The 23653-nt window shown below is 55.3% G+C and overlaps 1 protein-coding gene across 1 annotated transcript; it reads right to left on the bottom strand.

The window, feature by feature from the left end:
• Positions 1–11099: 11099 nt before the first annotated feature.
• On the bottom strand, positions 11100–22398 carry LFNG (LFNG O-fucosylpeptide 3-beta-N-acetylglucosaminyltransferase). Its single transcript, XM_066197634.1, has 8 exons — positions 21977–22398; positions 14991–15039; positions 14076–14175; positions 13791–13944; positions 13615–13700; positions 13168–13333; positions 12855–12940; positions 11100–12771 (listed from the first exon to the last, which is right to left on the bottom strand). Exons 1-8 carry the CDS (start codon positions 22370–22372, stop codon positions 12705–12707), a joined length of 1104 nt encoding a protein of 367 aa, XP_066053731.1. The 5' UTR covers positions 22373–22398; the 3' UTR covers positions 11100–12704.
• Between the last annotated feature and the right edge of the window lie 1255 nt (positions 22399–23653).

Raw genomic sequence — 23653 nt, 5'->3', positions numbered from 1 at the left:
CTCACACGTGCAGTCAGACTAAACAATGTGCCAACTGCTGTGCCCCTGTGCTGTCCTCGTAGAACAAACCTGCTGCTCTAAAATCTAGTGCAGCTCCTTCTGTTTCTCCAGTCCAGACCGCCCTTCCAACCTGGAACCTGCCCACTGAGTGGAAGCTCTTTTTGAATTTAAGCCTTCACCTTGTAGTACCTGATGTGCAAGTGAGCAAAGGTGTGCAGGCCAGCAGCTGACAGCGCCTGGGCAGGAGACTGCCCCCAGCCCACGGGCCAGCTTACCAGAGCAGCCTGTCAGAAACAGGCGCTGAACACCTTCTGCCCTCTTCTTCCTCCCTTCTGTTCCACGAGGGACTTGGTGAAAGATGGTGGTAGACGTTCTCCACTTCTGCAGTGGGACCAGCAGCCTGTCAGACACTGAAGAAGCAGGGCTGGGTGCCTGTGGCTGGAGTGCAACGAGGGAATGCTGAGGGAATGCAGAGCGCAGCATCTCGCTGGGAATCCTCTGGTGCACTGCCCTGGGTGAGGAAGGAGGGACCTCCTGCCTCATGGTGTCACTGCATATCCACTGGAATTTGCTCTAGAAGAGCAAACCATTTCACTACCCTGGTCAACTTCTTAATTTTTTTTTTTTTCTGAGTCCATTAAGAAAATGCCTTTTTCTTTCCCTCTAAATCTATCACACGAATTCTTGAGGAGGAGCAGGGGGGCCCAGCATCAGTCAGTTACCCTGTCCACTGCTCTGCACCTGACCTCTCTGCTCCATCAGGGAAGCCCAGGGATTTGCAGATGGCATTCTGGGTGCTGCCTTCCCTAGGCTGACACAGATCAAACAGGAGCCAGCCACTCACTTGGTGCCAAATTTTTCCAGGGAAAGACTTACAAGACTTTGTGGGAGGTATTTTTGCACTAAAGAGTTTTGGCTCTCTGATGCTAGATCTTATGGGACAGTCAGCTTGCAAAAGCAAGAGAAACTGGAAGCACCAATGGATTTATAGCAAATGCAAGCTCTCCCCGCAGGCATGACCTGTGATCTCTGCTGGACTCTCTTTTTTTCCTTTTTTATAAATCATAACCTGCAGCACAGGGTTGCTGAAATGGCATTGAAGGAGGTTTTTGGAGCCTCAGTCCTAACAAACTCACAAGATTGTCAGTGTATCTTCTGTGTCCTAGAGTCAGAAAACCTCGACACCATTGTGACTGTCAGAACAGATTTATATTTTATTCTATTTTGTTTAGTTTTTCAAAGGCACATTGCTAACCACTATCTGACCATACTAATGCACATGTAAGGCATTTTCTAGACGTGAGGCAGAACAAGGCTTGCAAAGGGGCAGCTGGGTGCCTGCAGAGGGCAACATCCTTCACTGGTGCTGTACTTCCCACTGAAGAGCAGTGCTCCAAAGGGCACTGCCAGCTTCCTGCTGGAAGAGGAGACTGCCTCTTGGGAGGTACTGTCAACTACTGCCCTTTCAACAGGGTAACTATGATGTTCCTTTTTGTCTTTTTACCTCTTAGTAGGGGCAATCTTAGCAGAGCTGCTGAGCATTATACTAAATAACTGGCAGAGGAAATTGAGTGGGAAACATCTCTCAAAGTGGAGTGGAGCCGTTGGCAGAGGCAGTTCATTGTCACCTCAGTGATGTTCAGACTCGGTGTCTGTTTACCCCACGTTTGCTCTTTGGGGCACAGAATTACCAACCTGCCTTTACTCAAGTCAGTTGCCTTCTTGCAGTGAGGTGGGAACTGCTCCTGGCAGGCAGCTAAACAGGCTCAAGGGATCTGCTGGGAAATGGTACCAGCTCTGTGGCAGAGCAAGCTTTGAGACTCCTCTTAAGATAGAAACCACTACTAAACTGCAAGGCCAGCTGTTACCATTCAAAGGAGTGAGAGACAGGGAGGAGGCATCACCATACAGACAGGAAGAGAAGGATCTGGAATAAACCTCACACTTCACCATAAATCTCTGGAAGCAGGATGTTCTTGCTCAGGATTGAGGATGCCCTTTCAGACACGTTGGATGGGCTTCACAATGAAACATACCTCTGTTTTATCAAATAACAAGGGCAGGGAAACGTGGTCACGGGTGGTACGGAGGGACACTGTGGCTCACGAGCCCCAGGGTTTCCATCCTGTCTTAGAGCCTACCAGGAGATGTGGGTGTGCAGGGTGTGGTGATCTTGCAGGGCCCCAAGCACCCAACTGCTCTCTGGAGGGAACCCCAACCTTTTCCTCACTTTGAAGAAAGAATCAAGAGCCATATAATCCTTATCAAGACTGAGTTGTTCTGCCGTCATCCCTCCTTGCAAGGATGTCCTCCAATTGCTACTCACATTACCAATTTTAGGGGACCTGCCCTGCAATCTGTGGCCCGGTCCTTACGGTGGAAGGCAAGTGTCTTGGAGGCTGGAGGGTGTGGGCAACCCTGTGAAAACAAGTGCTTCTGTGTAGAAACCTCTTTGTGCACAGAATGCACCCTGAGCCTGTGTGTGGCTGCACTTTGGGCTAGGTCCAAATTGTCACCGTGGCATTGTCTCTGACACACAATGCTGGGAGTGAGGCAATGCCTTTGCTTGCAGCATCTAATGGAAAAGCCACCTTGACCTGCTTCCTTCCAAGGTCTGGCATAGCCACTTCCAGCACCCAGAACAACTCCTGACAGTGTTTGGGGCTCGCAGCAAGGCACAGCTGTGAAGATCCGTGCTCTGTGACTTCAACATATAACTGGAAAGAATGTTATAGAGATAACATTTTGCTCTCTGGAGGCCAGCACAACGTGACTGCGGTGTGAGCCGTGTACCTGTGTCCAGCCAGCACTTCCTTTACTTGACATGGATATTGCACTTTTGTAAAGCATCCTGGAACTCTGCTGCCCCGCTGCATGCTGTGCAGAGCGCTGGATAGGAAACACAGACAAATGGGTTTCTTTTGGTTTGTTATTATTGTTATTACTACTACTTTTTTTTTTTTTTTTTCCTTTTTTTATTTTACTGGAACCTTGAGCAACAGTGTGGCATTTCTGCAGGCTGGTCTGAATGGATCTGCTGAAGAACAGATGGCCTTTGCCTATTCTTATGGCTGCGACATAATCAGTCTCATCCATATGGTCACATTTTGTCTGAGGAGGGGACTTTGAAAAGCCAAGATCTCCCAGACTCTGTGCCTCCCTCTCGGGTGAACAGCAGGTGCTATCTGGCGAAGACTCATCTGTTCTGGATGGCATTCGTGGTTGAGGGAGTCCAAACTCTTCAAGCTGCAGGAGGTAAAGCTGTAGAGACTTCTCTCTCTTCCATCGTGTCTCTCTGTTTTCAATGTGACAAAATGCCAAGGCCATATCACTTGGTGTGTCCCAGCTGACCTTATCGGACACTTCTCATGTTACTGGTTGCTAGAAAAAGGGTCCAGAAGTCGGGGGAGCTGAGATTGGCCTCTGGACACCTCACTGACTGCAGAGTGGATGGCAGCTTGTCCGGTTGAAGGTGACTGCATCAGTGAAGACACTTCATGTTACTTTTTCAGAAGCACAAATGTGGTCATTGGCTTGTCTGGTTGGCTTGGTTTATTTCCACTGCATCATCATGTGTGAATGACACTTTCTTTTGGAACTGAGAACTCTTCCAAGCACACAAACATCTCCACAATGTGAAATGTAAATAGCATGTTGGACTCTCGTGTCCAGTGTTCAAGACTGCATTGTAATTGTAAAGGAAATCAAATCAAGACTTGGCTGTGAATTTCTTGTGCTGTCTTGGGAATTATAACTGTAGTGTTTGTATCCTGTATGTATTATTAAACTGAGTTCATTTTGTGTGCTGATAAAAGGGTTCAAGCTAAGATTTTTAGCGTGCATCCATGTATCCAAATGTGAAGGATGGAGTGCTCCCTTCCCCTCCTGTCCTTTTTAAGTTTTCTCCATTTGATAGGTGTTGATTTTCCGTGTACAGTCATCTCAGCCAAGATGCAAGGGATGTTCATTTGAGTGCTTTGAGGGGGACACGTTGCATGGGGTTTTTAAGTGATTCTAAGTCAGGATTTCCATAGCAGTTCCCTGAAACCACATGAAAAGTTTGGCCTTTCTGAGAGTTAAACCGTTTCTCAGGGAGCTGCTCAGCCATTGCTCACAGAGCTTTGGGTGCTGAAGGTGGTGGTGGTGGGAGACAGGAGTGGGTGGGTGCCCCCAGAGCAAGGTCCAGGTACCTGTGGGAGCCAACCCAGGCTTCACTTCTGGTGCCTCCTTCTCTTCCTCCCAGCAGCCACTGAAATACCATTCTGAGCCCTTTGAAGAAGAGAGAAGTGTCTTGGCTTGTTGATCCCTGCCACCCCCCTGATCCCAGAGGAGGTGAGGTGGGTGGGTTTCCCCTTCGCTGGGGAGAGGAGCTGTCTTTGAAGTACTTCCTACCTGGGGTCCAAGGGGAAGCCAGGGTGCTCTCCAGCTCAGCAAGTGTGTCAGTGCCACTCAGTGAACGTCTCTGGGTGGGAGGGGAAAAGCCCCCCAGGGAGGTACTGAGGAGCAGATCTCATGCCTTGAGACAGAGACCTGACAAGGCTTGATCTGTACCTCCTTCCATCACAGCCTGCTTCCCTTTCCCAGAAATTGTGTGCGTGCTATGGATGGCTTCCCTAGGCAGTCCAGGAGGCCCAGCAGAAGCGTGGGATGTTTTGGTAGCAGTTCCTAGATGGCTGACAAGTGGTTTGTGCTTTCAGGGGAGTGTGGGATCTCTGCCAAGCCGTGATGGTGAGCGTGCTGCCCAGCTGGGAGACAAGGGATGGGTTACTGGTGGCCTGGAGCTCCCGTGTGCTCACCCAGCCCCTGTGGCTGCATGAACAAAGTGGAACATAAATTGACAACCAGAAAGTTCAAAACACTCCTTTCCTGAAGAGGATAACTGTAGCATGAAGCTCTTAGGTGCTCTGCATATTTGATACCACATTGCTCCTCACTATGCAATTCCCAACTCCTTCCTTCCTGTTCCTCCTCTAATTTCACACCAAGACTCCTCCAGTGGCCCCTCTGCCCGGGAGGCTGCTGAAGTCCCAGAAAAGCCTCATTTCTTCCATTGTCCTCTGCACTGGGTGCAGCTGCCCAGCCGTCACGTCGCGTGCCTCAGGTCCCTTGGTAATGGGAGGCCCCAGGAGTTTTATTCACATCATTCAGAGGGAAGTTTATTTTCTTGGACACTGTGCACAGAAACCTAATGGTGAACATGTACCTGGCCTTTTTTGTAACTCCTCTGTTTTGTTTTGGTTTTTTTTTTTTCTTCTTAACCATAATGGTTGTATATCATACCACTTTATATACATATATAATATATAAATATATATAATTTTTTTTAAACTTCGGACCTGCTAGTTTCTTTCAAGTGTTCCTGCACTTACCCAAAATGTTTTTAAATTGTGAGGATTAAAGAGGATTGAGCCCATTTTTGTATCTTTACTTTTAATTCTGTAGTTCTATTGATTGTAACGTAGCTATTTTTTACTGTAACTTTTTGGTTTGCAAATACTAAACGAAAAAACCTAAATGTAATTTCTGTGGTTTCTATTCAGCTTGGGTTTCATGTTTTAAAAATAAACGATTTAAAACCACTGTTCCTGGTTATTGGTCTGTGTTTTCTCCCAGAGGGAGCGTGGGGCTGGGCTGGTGGCTGCTGTGGGGGCAGAAGATGCTGGAGCAGCCATGGGACATCTCAGCCTGGGAGTTGTTCTCCTGTGCCTGGTGTGTTTTAACCCCTTGAGGGCCCTCTGCTGCTTTGATTATTCCCCACCGGAGCAGCAGTAATCACAAGTAGTTCATTTCCACCAGCACAAGTACAAGAAGTGTGGAAAAATGGTCTGGGATGGTGCCCCATGAGTTCAGCCCTGTCAAAGGCGTTCCTCTTTGGGGGAAGATGAAACTCAGCATGGGCTCACTTTGCTCACTGCTGCCCCAGGGTACCGTGGGTTTCTTTTTAGTTCTGATTGTGCAGTTCTCTGATCACGGGCCCACCACCACATCACTATCACGTAGTGAACTGAAACCTTCACCTTCCTCTAATTTTCCTCATCTGTTTTCTGCCTGATCCTGCCAGTCGAAGGAGGCGTCGGGCTCCTGCCCTCATCCTGTGCTATTCTTACCCTGACCTCAGCCCCTCCCTTTCTAGATGTGGGGATAAGCAATAATTCAACCCTGTCTTTGTAAGTGCTATGTTTTTTTTTTTTTTTAATGCTGTGAGTATGGCTGAAACCCACACCCTGGTTCTCGAGTCCTGCCCACAAATCCAGTTCAGAACCACAGAGGGCTCCTTGTTGTGCCTTACCCCTAATGGCTGTGAGTCTCAACACACACCAGCTTTTCTCCCTTCACTAATGATTGACAGATGTGTCTCCCCTCTTTTTTTTTTTTCCTATTCCCATGATGAACCCACATTTCCATCTTCATCCCTGACCTGAGATGATTAAATCTGCTCTCTAAAGCTCTAAAAGGGCTTGGAGCAGTCAAGGGAATCTCATGGCGTGAAGGAAAATAAAGCCTAGGTCAGAGTCATCAGTGTAAATATTTTACCAGGTTTCTGGACTCCACCAGGGATGGGAACATGCAAAAGTCACCTTCCTGGTGACCTCTCCCAGTGTCCTCCAGCCACCCCCAGGAGCTGCAGCTTCGCTCACCCTCTGCACTGCTCCCAGTCCCAGTGGGAGCAGGGCAGAGCTCTCTCCTGAGCCATTCAGGGCTTGGAGAAAACAGAGGGAAAGGGTGAAGTATGTGTTTGAATAAACCTCTCCTACAGATCAGCCTTCAGTAGTGGTCCTTTAGATCTCAGTGCTCTGAGATAAGGCAGGGAGGGATGCCCCGGGGAGATACTTTCAAGCGTATTTGCTCTGTGGTGTGCTGAGCTGTGCTAACACGAGCGGCGGCTCCGGGAGCTCCCGTGGGTTGGAGGAGGATGGAAAACCACCAGGTAGAGCTGGTGGCTGTGGGACACGGTTACTGACTGTGTGTCCCCATCTGCTGTCACCTCTTAGGGTGGGAAATGGCCCAAACTACAGGTTGTGTTTCCTGCTGAACGTGGCCCTGTGCAGGCAGCACCTGCTGCTGGTCTGCCCAGCTCCTTCCACTGGGTGCATTTAAGAGCTGGATTTGGGGTTTTTTCGGGAGGGTCCAGTGGAGTTTTGCACTGTCCATAAGTCCAGGAAGGCAGCAGGCAGCTGAAATTGCAGCCCATCTTCTCTAACCCCTCCTGAAGCGCCCTCTGAGGAATGGCCCCATCTCCCCACCCCACTGTGGTGCTTTCAGGAGGTCGCGTCCTCTCCTTGCACTGCGAGGGAGGCCGGGACAGAGCTGAGTGTCCGCTGGCTCATCCGCTGGAAAGAAAACCCCCAACAGGGAGGCTGGGATCGCTCTGACCACGTGGGGATGCTGGAGCCCTGTGCTTGGCGGTCGGGAGGGTTTGTGAGCAGCCTCGGGAATGCTCCATCCAGGAGCTCCTCCTCACCCCGTGTCTCCAGCCCGGCCCGCACCAGCTCGGTTTGTCCCAGCACTCCAGAATGTCCCAGCTCATTTGGGAGAGGCCAGGCAGGGACAGAGGGGGGCCTGGCTGTGGCCAGGGTGATGAAGCAGCCGGTCACACTGCAGTGCCTTCGTGCTGCTGCATGGTAGAGAGGAGATGGTGGCAGCAGCAGAGGACTTTCCCTTCTGCAGCTGCTGTCTCCATTGCTGCTGGGGACGTTTGCCTTGGCTCTGGAGGCGACGAAGGCTTTGCCTTGGAGCAGGCGGCGTTTCTCACCATGACCTCAGCAAAAATCCCTGCTCAGGGATTTTTTTTAATCCCTCCCAGTCCGTGGAGGGAAGTGGGAGGAAGCACAGCTCCTTGCTCACTGCGAGGTGTTGCAGATGCGGGTGCTTCTCCCACCTGCTTCCGCTTCCCACCAGGCAAACCTCACGGATCCTGGCGCTTGCACCCCATAAATCACCCGGCCACTCGTGATCTGTTCCAAACACATCAGCTCTGGGCCTTGTGCATGGGGTGCTCGCCAGGGAGCCAGAATGTCCCCCAGCTCCCCAAGGGCTTTCTAACTCAACAGCCCACCCCAAACAAGGGGGGGCTCACCAGGCTGGTGTGGACACGGCTGGAGCATCTCCCAGTGCTGGCACGGCGGTGACACGGCTTTGCTGTGCAGTGTCACTGCTGCTTTCAGCTCCCTGTCCTCAGTGGGGTCAAACACAAACCCAGCACTGTTTCCCTGGTGAAACCACCATGGTTTGGTGGGGGTTGAAGGGGGACACATCCACTGAGGAGGAGGAAGGAGGGGTTGGGAGCAGGGCTGTTCAGTGATGCTGTGGCTTCGCAGATCTCATCTGGCAGCGCCGTGGGAAGTGTTTCCAGATGCTTTTAAGATGCTCAATTTATCTCCTCCTCCACTCTTGGCTTGCCAAATGGCTACAGCAGCAGAACTGGCCCCACTGGGCAGCTGAGGCAGAACAGAAACAGCAGTTGCTGGGAGCTCTGGGGTAAGGGGGATTGGTTTTGATAGATTCAAGGCTGGTCTTAAAAGTCAGGAAGGAAAAAATAAACTTTGTAGGGCTTTTGGGTTATTTATTTTAACCACCTGCATGTTATGCAGGGGTGGGAAATAGTAGAAGGGTGAAAAAAATAAAGGGGCAGTGGTTGAGACTCCTCTGCACATCCCAGTTCTGATTCTTGGCCATCCCATAGCCATCACTCTCTGCTGCAGGGCTTTGCAACCCCTCTCCCCGAGGCAGAGAGTGCTGGTGGTGGATTAAGTCACCTCCAGCTGCACCGAGGTGCTGGGGATGTGGATCATGCCCCCGTGGGGGTCCCAGCACTCTCCCACCCAGCACTGGGACAGGCAAGTCCCAAAGCTGCAGCTGCATGCATCACTCAGGCCCCACGATTCGGATGCTTTTATGTTCATTTCCCACAAATATTCCAGTTTTCTGGGCCAAAGCAGCTGGAAGTGGCTCTTGGAGCCAATTCACACAAGTTTTGTTGTCTCCCAACGCTGCCCTCCCACCCCAAGCCTCAAGTGCTTCTCGCTGCCGTCAGTACCAGGACGGGTGTTTGTCCCATCACCGTGCACACGTTCCCTGGTGAAAGTCCCCACAGCCAGGCTGGGAACACAGTGACTCACATGGAGCCTGGGACTGCAAGTGACCCAAATGCAAATTAAATTAAAAAAAAAAAAAAAAATAGGAGGTGGGGAACAACACAAAGGACCAGACCAGTGTGTTTGTCTCTGCCCTCGATGTTGCAACCACCCAGAGATGGGGAAAGCCTTTGGCCAGCGCTTTGCTGCGGCATCCCTTGGGCACAGTGGCGTCAATAGCAGCGGTCCCTCCATGGTGGCAGTGTCTCCAACAAGCCGGGCTTGTCCCCACCCCATCACCACACACCAGACTCTCCAAAAGGTACAGCTGCCTTATCAGCTGCCGCGAGCAGGCGAGAGTAAACAGGACGTCCCACACCAGCGCCGGGGTGCAGATGAAAGCAGCCTGGCCTGCGGAGTCTGCCAAGTATGCGAGAGCAGCAGGCTTTGCTTTTGTTTTCCTTTTGTTTATTAATGCCTGTATTTATTTACTTTTCGGCCCACCAGTAGGGAAAGGAGGAGGGAAAGGCTGGGAGCCTGGTGGGAGACAAACTGGAGCGCTGGTGAGCTGCCTGCCCCCGCTCCTGAAGGCTTAGTGGGGTATATTTCATTTCATTTCATTTCATTTCATTTCATTTCATTTCATTTCATTTCATTTCATTTCATTTCTTTTCTTTTTTATTTCATTTATTTTTTTATTTTGTAACTTTATTTTTTTTATTTTTATTTGTATTTATTTTACTTTTTAAGCCGCGTCCAGGAGTTGTACCATGCCCAGCATCCCCCCAGCCTTTATCCCTGCCCGTAGCTGTTCCTTACAGCAGCATCCCAACCCTAAGGCACAGATCCTGGTCGCCCGGTGTCTCGATGGGCACTTAACCCCCATTTCCCCATCCCTTCTGGGGTGCAGGGGAGGGCCAGGCCCAGTGAGGGTGACAGCACCACTGCTGGGAAGTGCCCACGCTGCTGAAACCGCAGCCTGTGAGCAATAGGAAAACTCCCGGGGGAGCAGATGGGTCTGGGTGTCACAGCTTCCTGTGCCTGACGCAGGTCCCTTCGCTGACCCTGCACCAGGGGAGGGCTGAGGGGCAGCACATCCTGCACCCAGGGCACCATCCCCGGCCCCAGGCAGCTGGAGGAAGGCAGCACTGCTGTCCATCCACCCTTCCCTTCCTCCAGGGCACTTTTTTGGGGGTGGCCGGGTCATGGCAGTGCTGATTCTCTCAGACAGAGCCCCACCTCACCAAGGGCTGCAGAGGTTGGGGGACTTTTGATTTTTGTGGCTGTCTGAAGGGTGAGTGGGTGCTGGGAAGACGGGTGGCTGCTTCAGCACACACCGACTTCCTGCCAGGCTGTATTTTTAGCAGGGCCAACCCTTGATAACCCAGAGACTCGAGCAGAACTGTGAAGTAAGTGCGTGCGCCTCGAAAAGAATTTTAAAAAAGGGTGCTGGCTCTGCAGGAAGGAGGGGAGGAGGGGATGGCACAGGTGGAAGCTGGTACCAGTGGCACAAACAGGACTGGTTTGGGGAGTAGGGGGGGCAGATCTTAGGCTATCACCACAGCCCATGAAAGCTGGGGCTTGTTTCTGGCAGGTGGATGCTCAGTGTCGGCTGAAACTGCGGTGGAGAGGGTGAGGGGGAGGCTGGGAGGGAAGGGGCTCCTCCCCCGCAGCCCCCAACCTTCCCACGCACACGCCTGCCCGCCGGCTGTTAACAACACCCCGCTAACAACCGGCTCTCACCTCATCCCCACCGCCTCCCTCCCACCCCCGAGCCTGGGAAAAACCAGCCCTGAGGTGCCAAGCCCTGTCCGAGCCTTTTGGGAAGGGGAAGGAGGAGAGGACCCTCACACCCTGGGATGCAAATGGCCAGCAGGATATCCCAGTACCCGTGGGAAAAACGGGGATGGAGGCGCAGCCCCTCCTCAGGGCATCCCTGAGAGCTCGGCCTGAGGTGATAACATCTGCGGGGGATCAAGGGGTGTTCAGAGCAGCACATCCATAAAGAGACGCCGGAGCCCGGGACCAGGTGACTGTGGTCAGCAAAAAAGCCACTTTATTGGTGACCGCTCCCACGGGAACCCCGTGGCAGCAATCGGGTTCAGGTCCCTGAGAACACACTGTCCATGCTGGTTCCCCTGCCCACATCTATTGCTTTAAACACGTCCTAGTTACAAAAAGCACAGAGTGACGTTCCAGATACTGGAACATATAAATTAAGGTAAGTGATAGTTACAAGACATCGCAATTTTTTTTTTTCTTTCTTAAACAGATTATCAAAGGTCAGGGATTTTTCTTTTTCTGATCCACAGAAAATGTATAAAAAGCATTTTAAAATCTACATATTTCTCAATGTGGTTTTTTTTTCTTTAAAAAAAAAAGGCACAGTAAAAAAATACTGGCTCAATAACATATTTACAACACACCCATTATGGGCTATTTTCACTCAGCTTCAAGTTGGAAATGTTCAGCTCTGGCTCAGCCCAGGGGCAGAGAGAGGGCTGGTGTTGGCAGGCAGGGCAGCTCTCAGAGGATGCAGGGTCCCTCTCCCTCCCTGGATAAATCCCTCTCCATCAGGGAAAGCACACTGGGAGGGTTGGGAGATGCTGCCTGCCTGTGGCAGGTGCCCATCTGGTCAGGTGCCTGTTGGGCAGCACCCACAGCCAAGGCAAGGCTGGAGGATGCTCTGGCCCTGCAGGGGACACCCACACAGCCTCTGGACCGACCTCGAGGTGTTCCTCTGCAGAGCTGCAGGGCTGCCCGAGCAGCACTGGAGGGAGACCCTGGACAAACACCGTGCCCACCCCACTGCAGCAGCACTGGAAAAGCCCTCCTCCCATGCCCATATTTATAGAAAGTCTTTACACCAGTCTATAAATAGTTCACCCACCAATGCTGCTGGCAAACACTTCACCCATGGTGGGGGGAGCTCTGGGAAGCGGAGTAAACACCAACACCAGCTCCCAGCCCACCCCACTGTCTCCCTCCAGTGAGGCTGTCGAGCTCCCAGCAGCTTTGCAGGACCCTGGAGGAGCCACTGCCACGGCCAGAGGCTTCCCCTGCCCACCTCTGCCTGCCGAGCCAGGGAGAAGAACTCACGGGGCTCCTCATCCAAACTGGGAGCCAGAGCTTCGCTGCTGAGATTTTGGGACTGGGAGAGAGGATGGAGTGGGTGAGGGGGTTATGGGAACAGGTTGGGGGGGTAGATGAAAAGAAGGGAAGAACACACCAAAAAAACCTTAACATTTGAAAGGGGTGGGGTTGGGGGGGGGTGGAAATCAAGGAGAAGCAAGCCCGGGGTGGGGCAGGGCCCCGCGCTGCGGCCGCTCCCCACGCATGGCGTGAGGCCCGGCAGCCGCGGGGTGCCCAGTGGTTAAGTGCTCAGTTCCCGTCCCTCTCCACCATCCCGGCAGGGGGCACGGGCAGCCGGGCAGGCAGGGCAGGGCTCAAGGGGCCGCACAGCAGCCTTCAGTACACACACACACTGTGCAATACCACAGCAACGACGTCCGTCCGTCCGTCCGCCCGCCTGGCGGCGAGGCCGGACCGACACACACCCGCACGCAGGTCCCGCACGCCCGTCGGATACCGGGGAAACTCGGGACGAGGTTGGAGGGGCACGTGCACCTCCTAGTAAACCATGTTGGTGGGGCACCACGGCGTGTCTGGGTACAGCAGGCAGTGCACGGAGCGGAACCTGCAGAGAGGAGCCAAGATGAGCATGGGACGGTGGCAGCCCCGCGGCAGCCCGGTTTGGGGGGGACAGGGACCCCATCTCACCTGGATGGGTCCTCCTCCACAGAGAAGGCTCCCTTCATGTGGATGGAGTTGCGCTTGTTTTCAAACATGCCGTAGCTCAGTGTCACCTGGGGGGGGGGCAAGCACAGAGGGGTGAAGTGGCCAACATGGCCATAACGATCAAGCAGAGCAAAGGGGAGCTGCTAAATTCACCCCATTTCCCAAAGCCTCCAGTGACACTTTGCATCATCCCACAGCGATGGGTCGATGGGGCTTTCCCCCTCTGCTGTTTTGGTCACACGTCAATCAATATCTTAGCTGTGGTGCCCAATACTTAGGTGACAACTCGGGGTACCTGTTTGTGGATCTCTGACTTGGGCACCTGGTGGAGGTTCTCCAGGTGGGAGTGGAAGAGGTTGCTCCGGATGAGCTTCACGCCCAGCACGGACTCGATGATGTAGCCGATGGTGCAGTCGTCGGGCAGGCGGATCTTCTCTGCAGTGCTCATGAAGTGACCCCCACTGCGGGGAGACAGAGAGGGGCTGCAGAGGAGCAAAGCCCAGGGGATGCGGGCGCCCTGCAGGGTTCTGTGGTTGGCCAGTGGGTGCCCAGCTCTGATTAAAAGTCACTTTGGGGGAACTGAACCCCTTCCCAGCTTGTTTCCAAGCTCCCTGCAGACACCCCCAGAGAGGCAGGGAGAAAGGTTATGGGACGTGGTGCAGAACCCATCCCCAAAAATCACCTCTCTGTGCCCAGGGGACCATGAGGAGTCCCCATGGGAGAGCAATGCCAGTGCTCTTACCTGGCCCAAGGGCTCATCTTCAGTGCCAGCCCTCGGCTGATACAGAACCCTGCTCCACCCGTGGCAAACCAGAAATGCACAGGATGCTGCGAGAGAGGGGAACCAACACAGTGAGACAACAGCTCCTTCTCCACCCAGCCCAAATTAAACCAGCCCCAAACTCTCCCCACGCTCACCATCTTGTTCTCACTGATCCTCTCTGTCGCCTGGATGGGCCGGTCCAGGCTGGGCTTCCCGATGTAGATGTCCTGTGTGTGGGGGTAGCTGGAGAGCAGCTTCACCAGCATCCGCACGTTCACGTAGTTGTCATCATCCACGTGGCAGAACCACCTGCAGTGACAGCAGTGTCACACCCAGCCAGGGCAGCTCCCCAGTCCCCACACCGAGGTACAACCCCAGTAACACCGATGGTCCCTGTTTGCAGCATCCTGCCCCCCACAGCAGCCCCGGGCACCACTTACTTTCTGCCAGACTCGATGAACTTGTCGTACTCCACGGCCATCTTGCAGGACAGGGCCTGGCGGCTGTGGGCAGCCGAGCAGTTGGTGTTGATGACGTTTCCTGCGGGGAAAAAAAGAGGGGTCAAAACCCAGCATTGTTGCACCCCACACCTCCCCACACACTCAGACAGTGACACGTCACCACACATGTCCCAGGTGTGCCAGGGAGATGGAAACTCCTGGGTGATCCCAATGCTCAGTGACCCACCCACATGCTATGTTGCTTTGGAAAAATGATGAATTTTGGGGGGAATGTCTTTGGTGTCCGTGTGAGAGAAGGGAAGGGATGAATAAGGAATGTGGATGCAGCAGATGCACCATAGATAAGCCCTATCCACGTTTTTAGCATGATACCACCCCACATCACCTTGCCCAGGGTGTGCCAGCCGTGTTGGAGGTGAAGGGGGGTCTGTGAGCCCTGAGCTTCCCCAGGACATGGTAGCAAAAATCCTGCCCTATTTTGCTTGCCCAGCTCAAAGGCAATCACCTCCCAGCCTGAAAAGGAGTAATTTGCATGGGGAGAATGGACCACGCTGACCCCAGCCCTGAAAATGCTCCCATGAATCCCAACTCACCCCAGGGACAAGGTGGTGCAAAGGCACCCCACCCTGTTACTGTGATCCCCAGCAGCACCATGCAGGGGATGGGCTGGGCTGACTGGGAAGTAAACCTGTCCCCAGATGGGGCTCCCAGGCAGAGGATGCTTTAAGCATTATCAGTGAAACAATTTGTGTCATTCTCAAGCCAGGTTCCTGTGCCAAGGGCTTTTTCAGAGTTCCCAGGACAGGGCCCACACCAACCAAGCTCCGCAGGTGGGAGCTTTTCAGGGCACCTGGCCAGGTCACACACACAAAGGAACAAGAGCCACAGACTCACGTGCTTGCTTCTTCAGCTCCTCATCCTCCCCGTCAGTGAAGATGAAGGTCTGAAAGAGAAGACGAGGCACCTCTGAGGACCGAGGGGCTGAGACCATGTGGCTCTGGGTGTGACACAGCACCCCTGGGAATAGTTCCTCCAGGACGCTGGTGGTTACTTCTTCCCCCTTGCCAAAACCCCAAGTGGCACTGGAGAGCCGGGCACCCACACAACACACCTGGCTTCAGACCGAGAAGGATGCTGAGCTCCCCTGGGAGCAAACCCCAGCCCCCGCACAGAGCATCCCCTTCCTCTTCCCTTATGCATGGGGCAGCAGCTGGCAGGGAGATTTTGGGGGCCACAGGGGCTGTCCCCAGCACAAGGGGAGGCGGGGGCACGGAGGGGAGCAGGTGCAGAGGGCGGCCTGATCTGAGCAGGGATTTCAGCCTTGAGCCGGCGCGTGTGGCCGGGGGTGCCGGGGCAGCCGCCCAGGCAGGTGTGTTTGCCTGTGGCGCCGGCTCCCAACCGCGTCCCCACCTGTGTCAACAGCACGTGGCTGTCCTTGGCCACTTGCACAATGGCTCCACGACTCCTCTCTGCTCCTGCGTCCTACCCGAGGGGGCTGAGATGGGGCCAGTGAGTGCCACTCGCCAGCCCTGAGGAGGGGACGGTCCCCCGCTGCACCATCCCAGCACAATCCCACGGTGCCAGGCAGCACCCGACCTCCTCCCCGGGCCCCTGAGCTGCCTGCCCCGGCTGCACTCCTCTATTTACACAGCTAATTCCTGGCATATGTCACCCAGGAAGGAGGACTGGAGGAGCTGCTCTGGGCCTGGGATTTGGGGAAGGACGAGAAGCAGGAGGAGAGAGCAGGGGGTGGGAAAGGCATCGCCATCAATCAGCGGGCAGCAAACAAAGCTGGAGGAGAGAAACCACAACCAGCTGCCAAGCGCTATTAAAAACCAGACGTGCACAAAAGGGCAAAGGAAGAAAGACAAAAGGGGCTGGGGGGGGAAGGCAGGAGGCAGCAGAGTGGGGACGATGGAGCGCTGGGGATGATGAATTACAAGTGAGCTGGAAATTGGGTGCCACCCCGCAGCCGGCCCCGGGAACGCGCTGGGGTTTTGTGGCTTGTTTGAGGAGCTGGGTACAATAGTGGGGTTGACTTTACTCAGTGAGGAGAGTTAAGCGGGCAGCAGACATTAGCATACAGCTGCACTGGTTAACCCGGCCCTGTTTGCTCAGGTCCCCAGCCGGGGCTGGTGGGGAGAGCCCGGAGCTGCAGAGAGGCTCAATGGGAGGGGACGGGGCTACAAGTGACCTTTGGGGCTTGAAAAGGAGAAAAGAAAAAGTGGAGGGGGAAAAATGATGGAGGAGGTGGGAAGGCAAGTTCTCACAAATGCACAGCCTGCCGTGCAGCCTGCCTTGTGGGGAGGGCCAGAGGTCAGGAAGGCGCTGAGCAAAGGGGATGGGGAAGCACCGGTGAGGAGGGGACAGCTGGGGGACGGGGACCCATCAGCTGCAGGGCCAAGGACACCCGTGGTTGCTGTGTCTCCATGGACACATGGAGATGACACAAGGTCAGTGCTGTGTGTAGAGGAGGGGGTGTCACCCCCACCCAACTCGGGGTACAGCTGCCGGTCCCCATTTCTCCCAGGTGCTCAGGGAGGGGTCAGGCAACTGCTTGGGGTACAAATGGAGCCAGAGCATCAGGACAGCATCCAAGGATTCCCGAGACAACCCCATCCCACAGGGGGGTTGGCACTCCAGCCCAGGTTTCAGCCTCGCTGGAGGGGGCCAGGGGACACACAGCCTGCGCACAGGCGAGACACAAAATGTTTGCTTGATTAGCTCAGAAGCGCCGTCCAGCAACTGCCTTCAGCTGCTCCAAAAATAACCCCACAACTAATCCTGCACTCAGCCTCTATAAATAGACCACAGGGACAATTGTTTATTACTCGCCTGCACTGAAAGCTTTCATCCTACCGAGGCATCTCCCCTCGGCCTCTCCCCACACACATCCCTGTAATATTCCTGGTGCTTGTGGACCAGGTGGCACCTCAGGGCCTGGGACAGGGGCACACAGCTGCAAGTCACCCCATGTGGGCACCTACTGGCACTTCACAGGTCTCCTACATCCCTCCCAACCCCACCATGACATTGGATTAAAACGAAATTAAAGGCTTCATTTTTAAAATTAATTTTGTAATTACTTTGTGTTTCTTGGAAGGGAGCTGCACCCTGCCTGCATGGCCCTTCACCTGGGGCTGCAGGGGAGAGGAGCAGAGATGACAGCCAAGCCCAGGAGGAGACAGGCCAGGAAAGGATGAGAACAAGTAAAAAACATGAATCCACCTTTGGCATCTCCCATGTGGGATGCCAGACGTGAGGACAGCATGCAGTTTGTAGTGGTGCAAGTGGACACTGCAGCCAACATCCCTGAGCTGTCACCTACAAACCACCACCTCTGGACCCAGCAGGGTCAGCAAGTATTTCCAGCCCTTACACGCACCTCTCTCCCACTTGGCCCCTGTGCCAGCCACGGCACCGAGGGGTGCAAGGACCTCTTGGACCCCCCTGCAGTAATTTTTCCTGCAGGGTGCAAGAGAGGAAGGCCCCGCTGCCCCCCTCCCCTCCCCCTCAGCCCCTGCAGGAAACCTCATTGTTCTCAGAACTGCAGCTTCAAGAAACACAGGATGCCAAATCCCTCCCGAACAATAGCTGCCAGCGCTCCTCGCAGCCCCGCACAATGCACGGCCCCGCGGCCGGGACTGAGCGGCACCCGGGATCCCCGTGGCCAGAATGGGCTCAACCCCCACCAGGAGCCAAGCAGCCGCCGGCAGCCCCCACTGCCTCCTCCTCGCCCTTGGGGAGGGCTCTTTTTTTTTTTTTTTTTAAATTCTTTTTTTTTTTTTCTCCTTTTTTTTTGCGTCCCCTTCATTTCTCCTTTCAGGGTGACTCATTTCCCCTCCACGGTAGAGCTCACGGGTTGCTCATGGCTGGGTGCTGCACAAGGTGTCCCACCAGCCAGGGCCACCCCGAGGTCACCATGGCCCTCTCTGTGCTGCCTGGCCGAGTGGTTCTGTCACTTCCTAGGGTGACACACTCTCAGCATAGCCCATGCCTGCCACCAGCCCAAACACCAAAAGGGGAACCTCGGCCAGGCAGGCACCCCGTGACCCTGCAGCGCACAAATCCTGACCCCGTGCCACATCACACTTCCCCATGCTGAGACAGGATGGAACACTCCAGCACCCTTTTCACAGCCACCCCACTTGGGTGCAGAGGAAAGGAGGCAGCAAAGAAGTGCTGGTTGGGGGGGCCTCAGTCTCCAGCTGAGTGAGGGGCTCTGGAGCAGATCAGGATGCTGCCAGAGCTGTCCAGCTTTGTGTCCCCCGCAGCAAATGTTATTTGCCCTCCAGCCTCGGGGTTTAGGGGGGAAAATCTCCACCCCTCTTCAACAAGTTGGGGGCAGTGTGATGTCCCTGCAATGGCAGCGTGCCACGATGGCAGCAGCCCTGATCCATGGTGGTGGCTTTCCCCAGGACCGGGGGCAGGCCTGTGCTGGCACAGGATCCCAGGGCTGGGACCTGCAAGGGCAGGGAAGGGGCTTGCAGGGCTTCGGGCCCTTCCTCCCCCTGCTCCTTCCAGCAAGAGGAAGAATCCTCCACTGTAATTTTAAATGCTATAATTTTTTAATAACCTCCTCAAAAACAATGAGCTCATTGTGTGGCAAGGGTCCCCCACCCTCCCGCCTGGTGCTCCACGCGCCGCTCGCCGGCTCCAGGGCTTTTATGGGCAAGGACAGCAGCATCGTTTGGGACAGGCAATTAAGGGGCCCCCACCCCTTAAACCCACACAGGCTGCCCCGGGGGACAGCAGGGAGGGACCCTCACCCACAATCCGAGTTCGACAGTGCCCAGCAGGCCCTGGCACACAGCCCAGGGCTGGGGGGAGGCAGCTGCGCTCAGAGATGGTTTGGGATGAGCAGTCCCTGCTCTCAGCCGCTCTGGTGGGAGTGCAAGCGAGACTCGCATGCCAGCGCACTCCAGCGTGTGGGTGGGGACCCTGGCCAAGGTGCTAGAGAAATTTGGGAGCCGCCATCGGAGCAGCGCGCTCTTTGGAAGGCGAAGCCGTTCCCTTTGCCCCGAGAGCAGGAATTTTTCAAAGGCTGCAATTACCGCGCCGCCGAGCGGGAGGCAGCCAGCGGATCCCACGCTGCCGGGACGGCGGCCCGGGCTGGAGCCCCGGCGGGCTCCGAGGCGTGTGTCGAACTGCCTGGATGCCTCCGGGGAGCCCCAGGGACACCCAGCCGCCTTCAGGGTAACCCCAGGGGCAGCGGAGGTGTCTTTGGCAACTCTGCCGCTGGAAATCACCCGACTCGGCATGAAAGCAGTGGATTTGGGCTCGCTCCTGTCCAGGATTTCTGCTTAATGGCCATTTTCCTCCCCCCTTTCTTTCCTTTCAAGTGCAAAGTTCCTCCAGCCCGCACTTCAGCATCCTAAGGACACTGAGACAGCTGGAAACTCTCCCCAAAGCAAGGAAGGGAAAACCCATAACTCTCCTCCAAAAGCAGCTTGTCTGGCCTGGATTGTGCAACCCAAAGAGGAGATTTATAAGGGAATAGGGATGTGCTGTCCCTGTGCAGAGAGGCAGGAAGGAGAAGGGGGTGCCCTTCGCAGTGTCTTGGAGGTGACAGAGGGCAGGAAACAGGGACAATTGTGGGCAGAACAAAGACCAGCCAAGGAAGGACACAATGGCTGTTCCCCCTATCTGCCAGGGTCCAGGCAGGAGCTACCTGCTGGATTTAACCCCTTCTCAGCAGCGGCTGCATCCCTCCCGCCTGACTAAGGAACAGCCAGAGGGAGGCCGGGGTTTGAGTGAGTGGAGGTCAGGAGAAACAGACGCAGCATCAGGCAGGGGAGATTCTCAGCCCTTGGGCGGGAACTTCCCCACGTTGGTGAGGCAGCTCACATGCCTGAGCACCGTTACTGAAACCAGAGTGAGAGAGGATGAGCAGAGACAGGCCTGACTCAGACCAAGAGAGACGTTTGAGCAAAGGCAGTGCCCCGCTGCCACCAAATCACCCTCCTGACCAAATCACCCTCCTGGGATGGAAACCAGGGGGGCAGGCAAGGAAGGGATGCAGGAACTGCAGGGAAGCAAGAGAGAAGAGCCCCATAGCACCAATCCCACACTCTGCAGGCAAAAAAGCCCAACCTGATGCCAAGTTTGGGGAAGCCCAGGGTGCCTCAAGGCCTCCCAGGGACAGTTCGGTGTGGGAAGAGCAGAGCCAATCCTCTCCAGCAGCGCCCGTCCATCCATCCCCTCTGCCTCGCGTCCCCACAGCCCCGCGGGAGTTCGGGCTGCCTCCGGCTCTCTCGGCAGCTCCTTGTCCTCAAGTGCTGTACAAGAGCCGTCACTCAGCGGCTTGGCTTGTCAGGCAGGCACCTCGCCGGGCTGCGGCCCCCCTGGCTTCATGGCCCTCATCTCTAGGCAACCTGACCTGGACACGGCCGGCTCCGGCTCCCTCGTTCCCATGGAAAGTGCCACACAAGAGGCTGCGAAGCCTTTTCTCTGCGCCAGGAGAAAAGGGGCTTTGTTAGCTTGCCCAGGGGGACAGCGTGAGAGCCGAGCCTTGGGGCTCTGGGAATCCAAACGGACAAACGAAGCACAACAACAACAACAAAAAAAAAAACCTAGAAGAAAGCCGGAGCTCACAAGAGGGAGGGGAAAAAAAAAAAAAAAAAAAGAAAAAAAAAAAAGCGCAGCCATTCCCAGGATCATCTGTAGGTGCCCAAAGAGCGTTTCACTCCACCACCACTCACCACCCCCTCGCAGTGACAGCAGAGTATAAAAGAGGTTTCCATTAAATAACTGGACCAAGGAGAAGTGGCAGAACCACTGCCAAGCCCAGGAAACCTGAGGAAAAAAAAAAAAAAAAGAGGAAAAAAAAAAAAAAGAACACAATTCACAGGGGAAAAAAATTAGCAAGATAATTCTTGGGGTACAGTGCAGGAGCCAAGATCACACAAGGTCCAGCAGACTTGGGTGAGGAGGGCAGGGGCAGGTCAATCCTTCCCCCATGGCCTCCACCCTCAGCCACTACAGATTTCCAAGGAAAACAGTTTGCAAGCAAGAAACTGAGTTCCAGCCCAGGAGGAAACACGTGAAGACAGTAGGAAGAAAAGGTTAGGACCAGACATAACTTACTTTTGGGAAGCTGTCTAAGTGTAGAAAAAGTGTCTTAAGAGCAAAAGGCAAAGCACATTTCCTAAGGAAACAGCTTTTCGCTTTTTTTTTTTTTTTTTTTGCTTTTTTTTTTTTTTTTTCCTTTTGAATTTTGCTTCAGTACTTGATGGACAGAGTAAGGGACTGCCAGAACCCTGGGCAGGACATCAGTAAGGTCAGGAACCAGACTCGCTGGAACTGCCCCGGTGTGAGTGAGCCGGTGCAGACCCACAAGAGCTCCCAGCCACTCCAGTCCCTTGCAAGGAGACGGAGAGCTTCAGCACATCCCGGCACTCTCCCAGCCCTGGGCTGATAAAATGGGTGTCCTTTGAGCAGCACGACTTCAGGGGCCTGATCCGGACTGCGGCATCACGGGCACCCCTACACCGTGCCTCAGTTTCACCAGCGGAAAGCAACTCAGACCAGCTCTGCGATGGCAGGTGCTCAGCGGAAAGGACTCCAGAGCAGAGTCTGGGGAGGCTTCTGAGTGTGGGGAGCCGAGGTCAGGCTCTCTCCATCACTCACCCTGCAACGCTGCATTTCACCCTCCCGAGAACACAGCTGGCCGCACAACAGCCCGGCCAGCCTCGGAATACCACCCGGCTCAGCGATATGGGAGAAAAGGGATGGGGAGGTGGTATTTGCAGGGTCAGGGCACCACCCAGATCCCACTGATCGAAGGGCCAGGACCGCGGCGGAGAAGCGTGGGCTCCAGCCCGCCCCGAGCCGCTCCATCCCGGCCAGCGGCGGGGACCAGCCCCGTCTCCATCCCTTACCATGTCGCGGTTGCGGGAGATCCAGGTGTCGAGGAGCAGCTCTAGCCGCGCCTTGTGAAACTTCTTGGTGGTCTTGACTGCGATGAAGACATCGCGGGGGGAGATGTCCTCGGCCGGCGGCCTCGGGGGGCTCGGCGGGGCGGGGGGCAGCTCCCGCCGCGCTCGGCTCAGCCGCCCGAAGTAATCGGCGAAGCTGCGGAGCCCGGGCGGCCCCTGCGCCGCCGGGGGAGCCACGGCCGCCGCCGCCCCCAGGCTCTGCAGCGCCCGCTGCGCCCCGCCGGCCTCCCCCCGGGCCAGCCCCGGCCTCCCCGGCGGCTCCACCATGAGCACCAGGAGGCAGGTGAACATGGAGCCCACGAGGGACAGGAGCAGCTTCCTCCCGCAGCTCTTCAGCATCCTTCCTTCCCTCCGCTCCTCGCCTCTCCGCGCCGCCGCCACCGCCGGCCCCCGCCGCGCCGCCGCCTTTAAACCGCGCCCGCCCCGCCCGGGGAGGGACAGAGCCGGGGCCGCCCCACGCGGGGCGTGGGCACCGCCCGGCCCTGCCCGCAGACCGCCCGCGCCCCTCCGACCCCCTCGTCCTCCCCGACAGCCCCTACACGCGTCCCGGGCTCTGCCCTGCGCATCTCCTGCCCGGTCCCGGGCTCTGCCTTGCGCATCTCCGGGAGCGCACGGCTGGGTGCGGGCAGGGTCCCGGCGCCTCCTCCTCCTCCTCCCTTCCCCTTGATACCCAGGGATGGGGACTCTCTGGTCCCCTGTAGCCCCCAGCACGCTGGGAATATCGTTCGCTGCTCTGTCGGCAGCAGCGGGTGCGTTCCCCGTCCAAAGCCCTGCCCCGAGATGTTCCCACAGCCCTGTCCAAGAGGTTTCCAGAAAGCTGACCAGCCTGACCAAACTCCGGGCATTGTCCCATCAGTCTCCTCTGAGGCAAAGCATAATTGAAAACAAACACACCAACCCCCCCAAAAAAACCACTGCAGGCCTCTCACTTCCACCAAGCTCCGTTCTGATGGGTAAATCTGAGGGCAGGGAGCCAGGAGTGACTGTTCTCATCCTTTCCTCAGGGAGACCAGGAGAGGCTCCCAGACTTGACCAACCTCGTCCCAGGCACAGCACCATGCTTTGAAGCTGATGGACAGAACAAGACTCCTCCGGGACTGTCCAACCACTGTGGTGGGATATCTGAAAATAAATGCTACGTAGGTACTAAGTGGCCCCCTGCCCCTGCCCCCAGTGATCACTAATCATGATAATGATTGTTTATTAAATGAGACACCATTTTTCCAGCCAGACAGTGGGAGAAGTGGTCGCTGAAAGAGAAAACTGGGTTAAAATCTGGTCCTGGATGTGCCACTAACTTGGTATTTTCCTGGCGCCTTTTCCCCCCTTAGCCTCTGTCTCTTCAAGCAGTGAGCTCTTGGGGTTTTCTTTCCCAGGGAGTGTGCTGCTACAGGGAGGCGGATTTGGGTTTGGGCCTGGGCTGCAATGTAATGCCATAATCAGGGGCTGCTGCATTTTTGGGCAGGGACCTTGTCCAACTTGCATTTTTCCTGCTGTCACGTGCTCCATTCATCTCTGGCACTGGATAAACAATACCATAATACCAGGCAGGATGAAGCAGGGAAACTGCTTCCTCAGGCAAGCCCCAGCATTTGCCTCCTCTTGATTTTAGGCTATGCA

This window comes from Chamaea fasciata, unplaced genomic scaffold (genome assembly GCF_029207755.1).
Source record: "Chamaea fasciata isolate MVZ Bird 193981 ecotype frontalis unplaced genomic scaffold, bChaFas1.0.hap1 SCAF_16, whole genome shotgun sequence".
In the NCBI taxonomy this organism is placed as follows: Eukaryota; Metazoa; Chordata; class Aves; order Passeriformes; family Sylviidae; genus Chamaea; species Chamaea fasciata.
The sequence above is the reverse complement of the archived record's forward strand: the minus strand, read 5'-3'. Positions and strand labels throughout refer to the sequence as shown.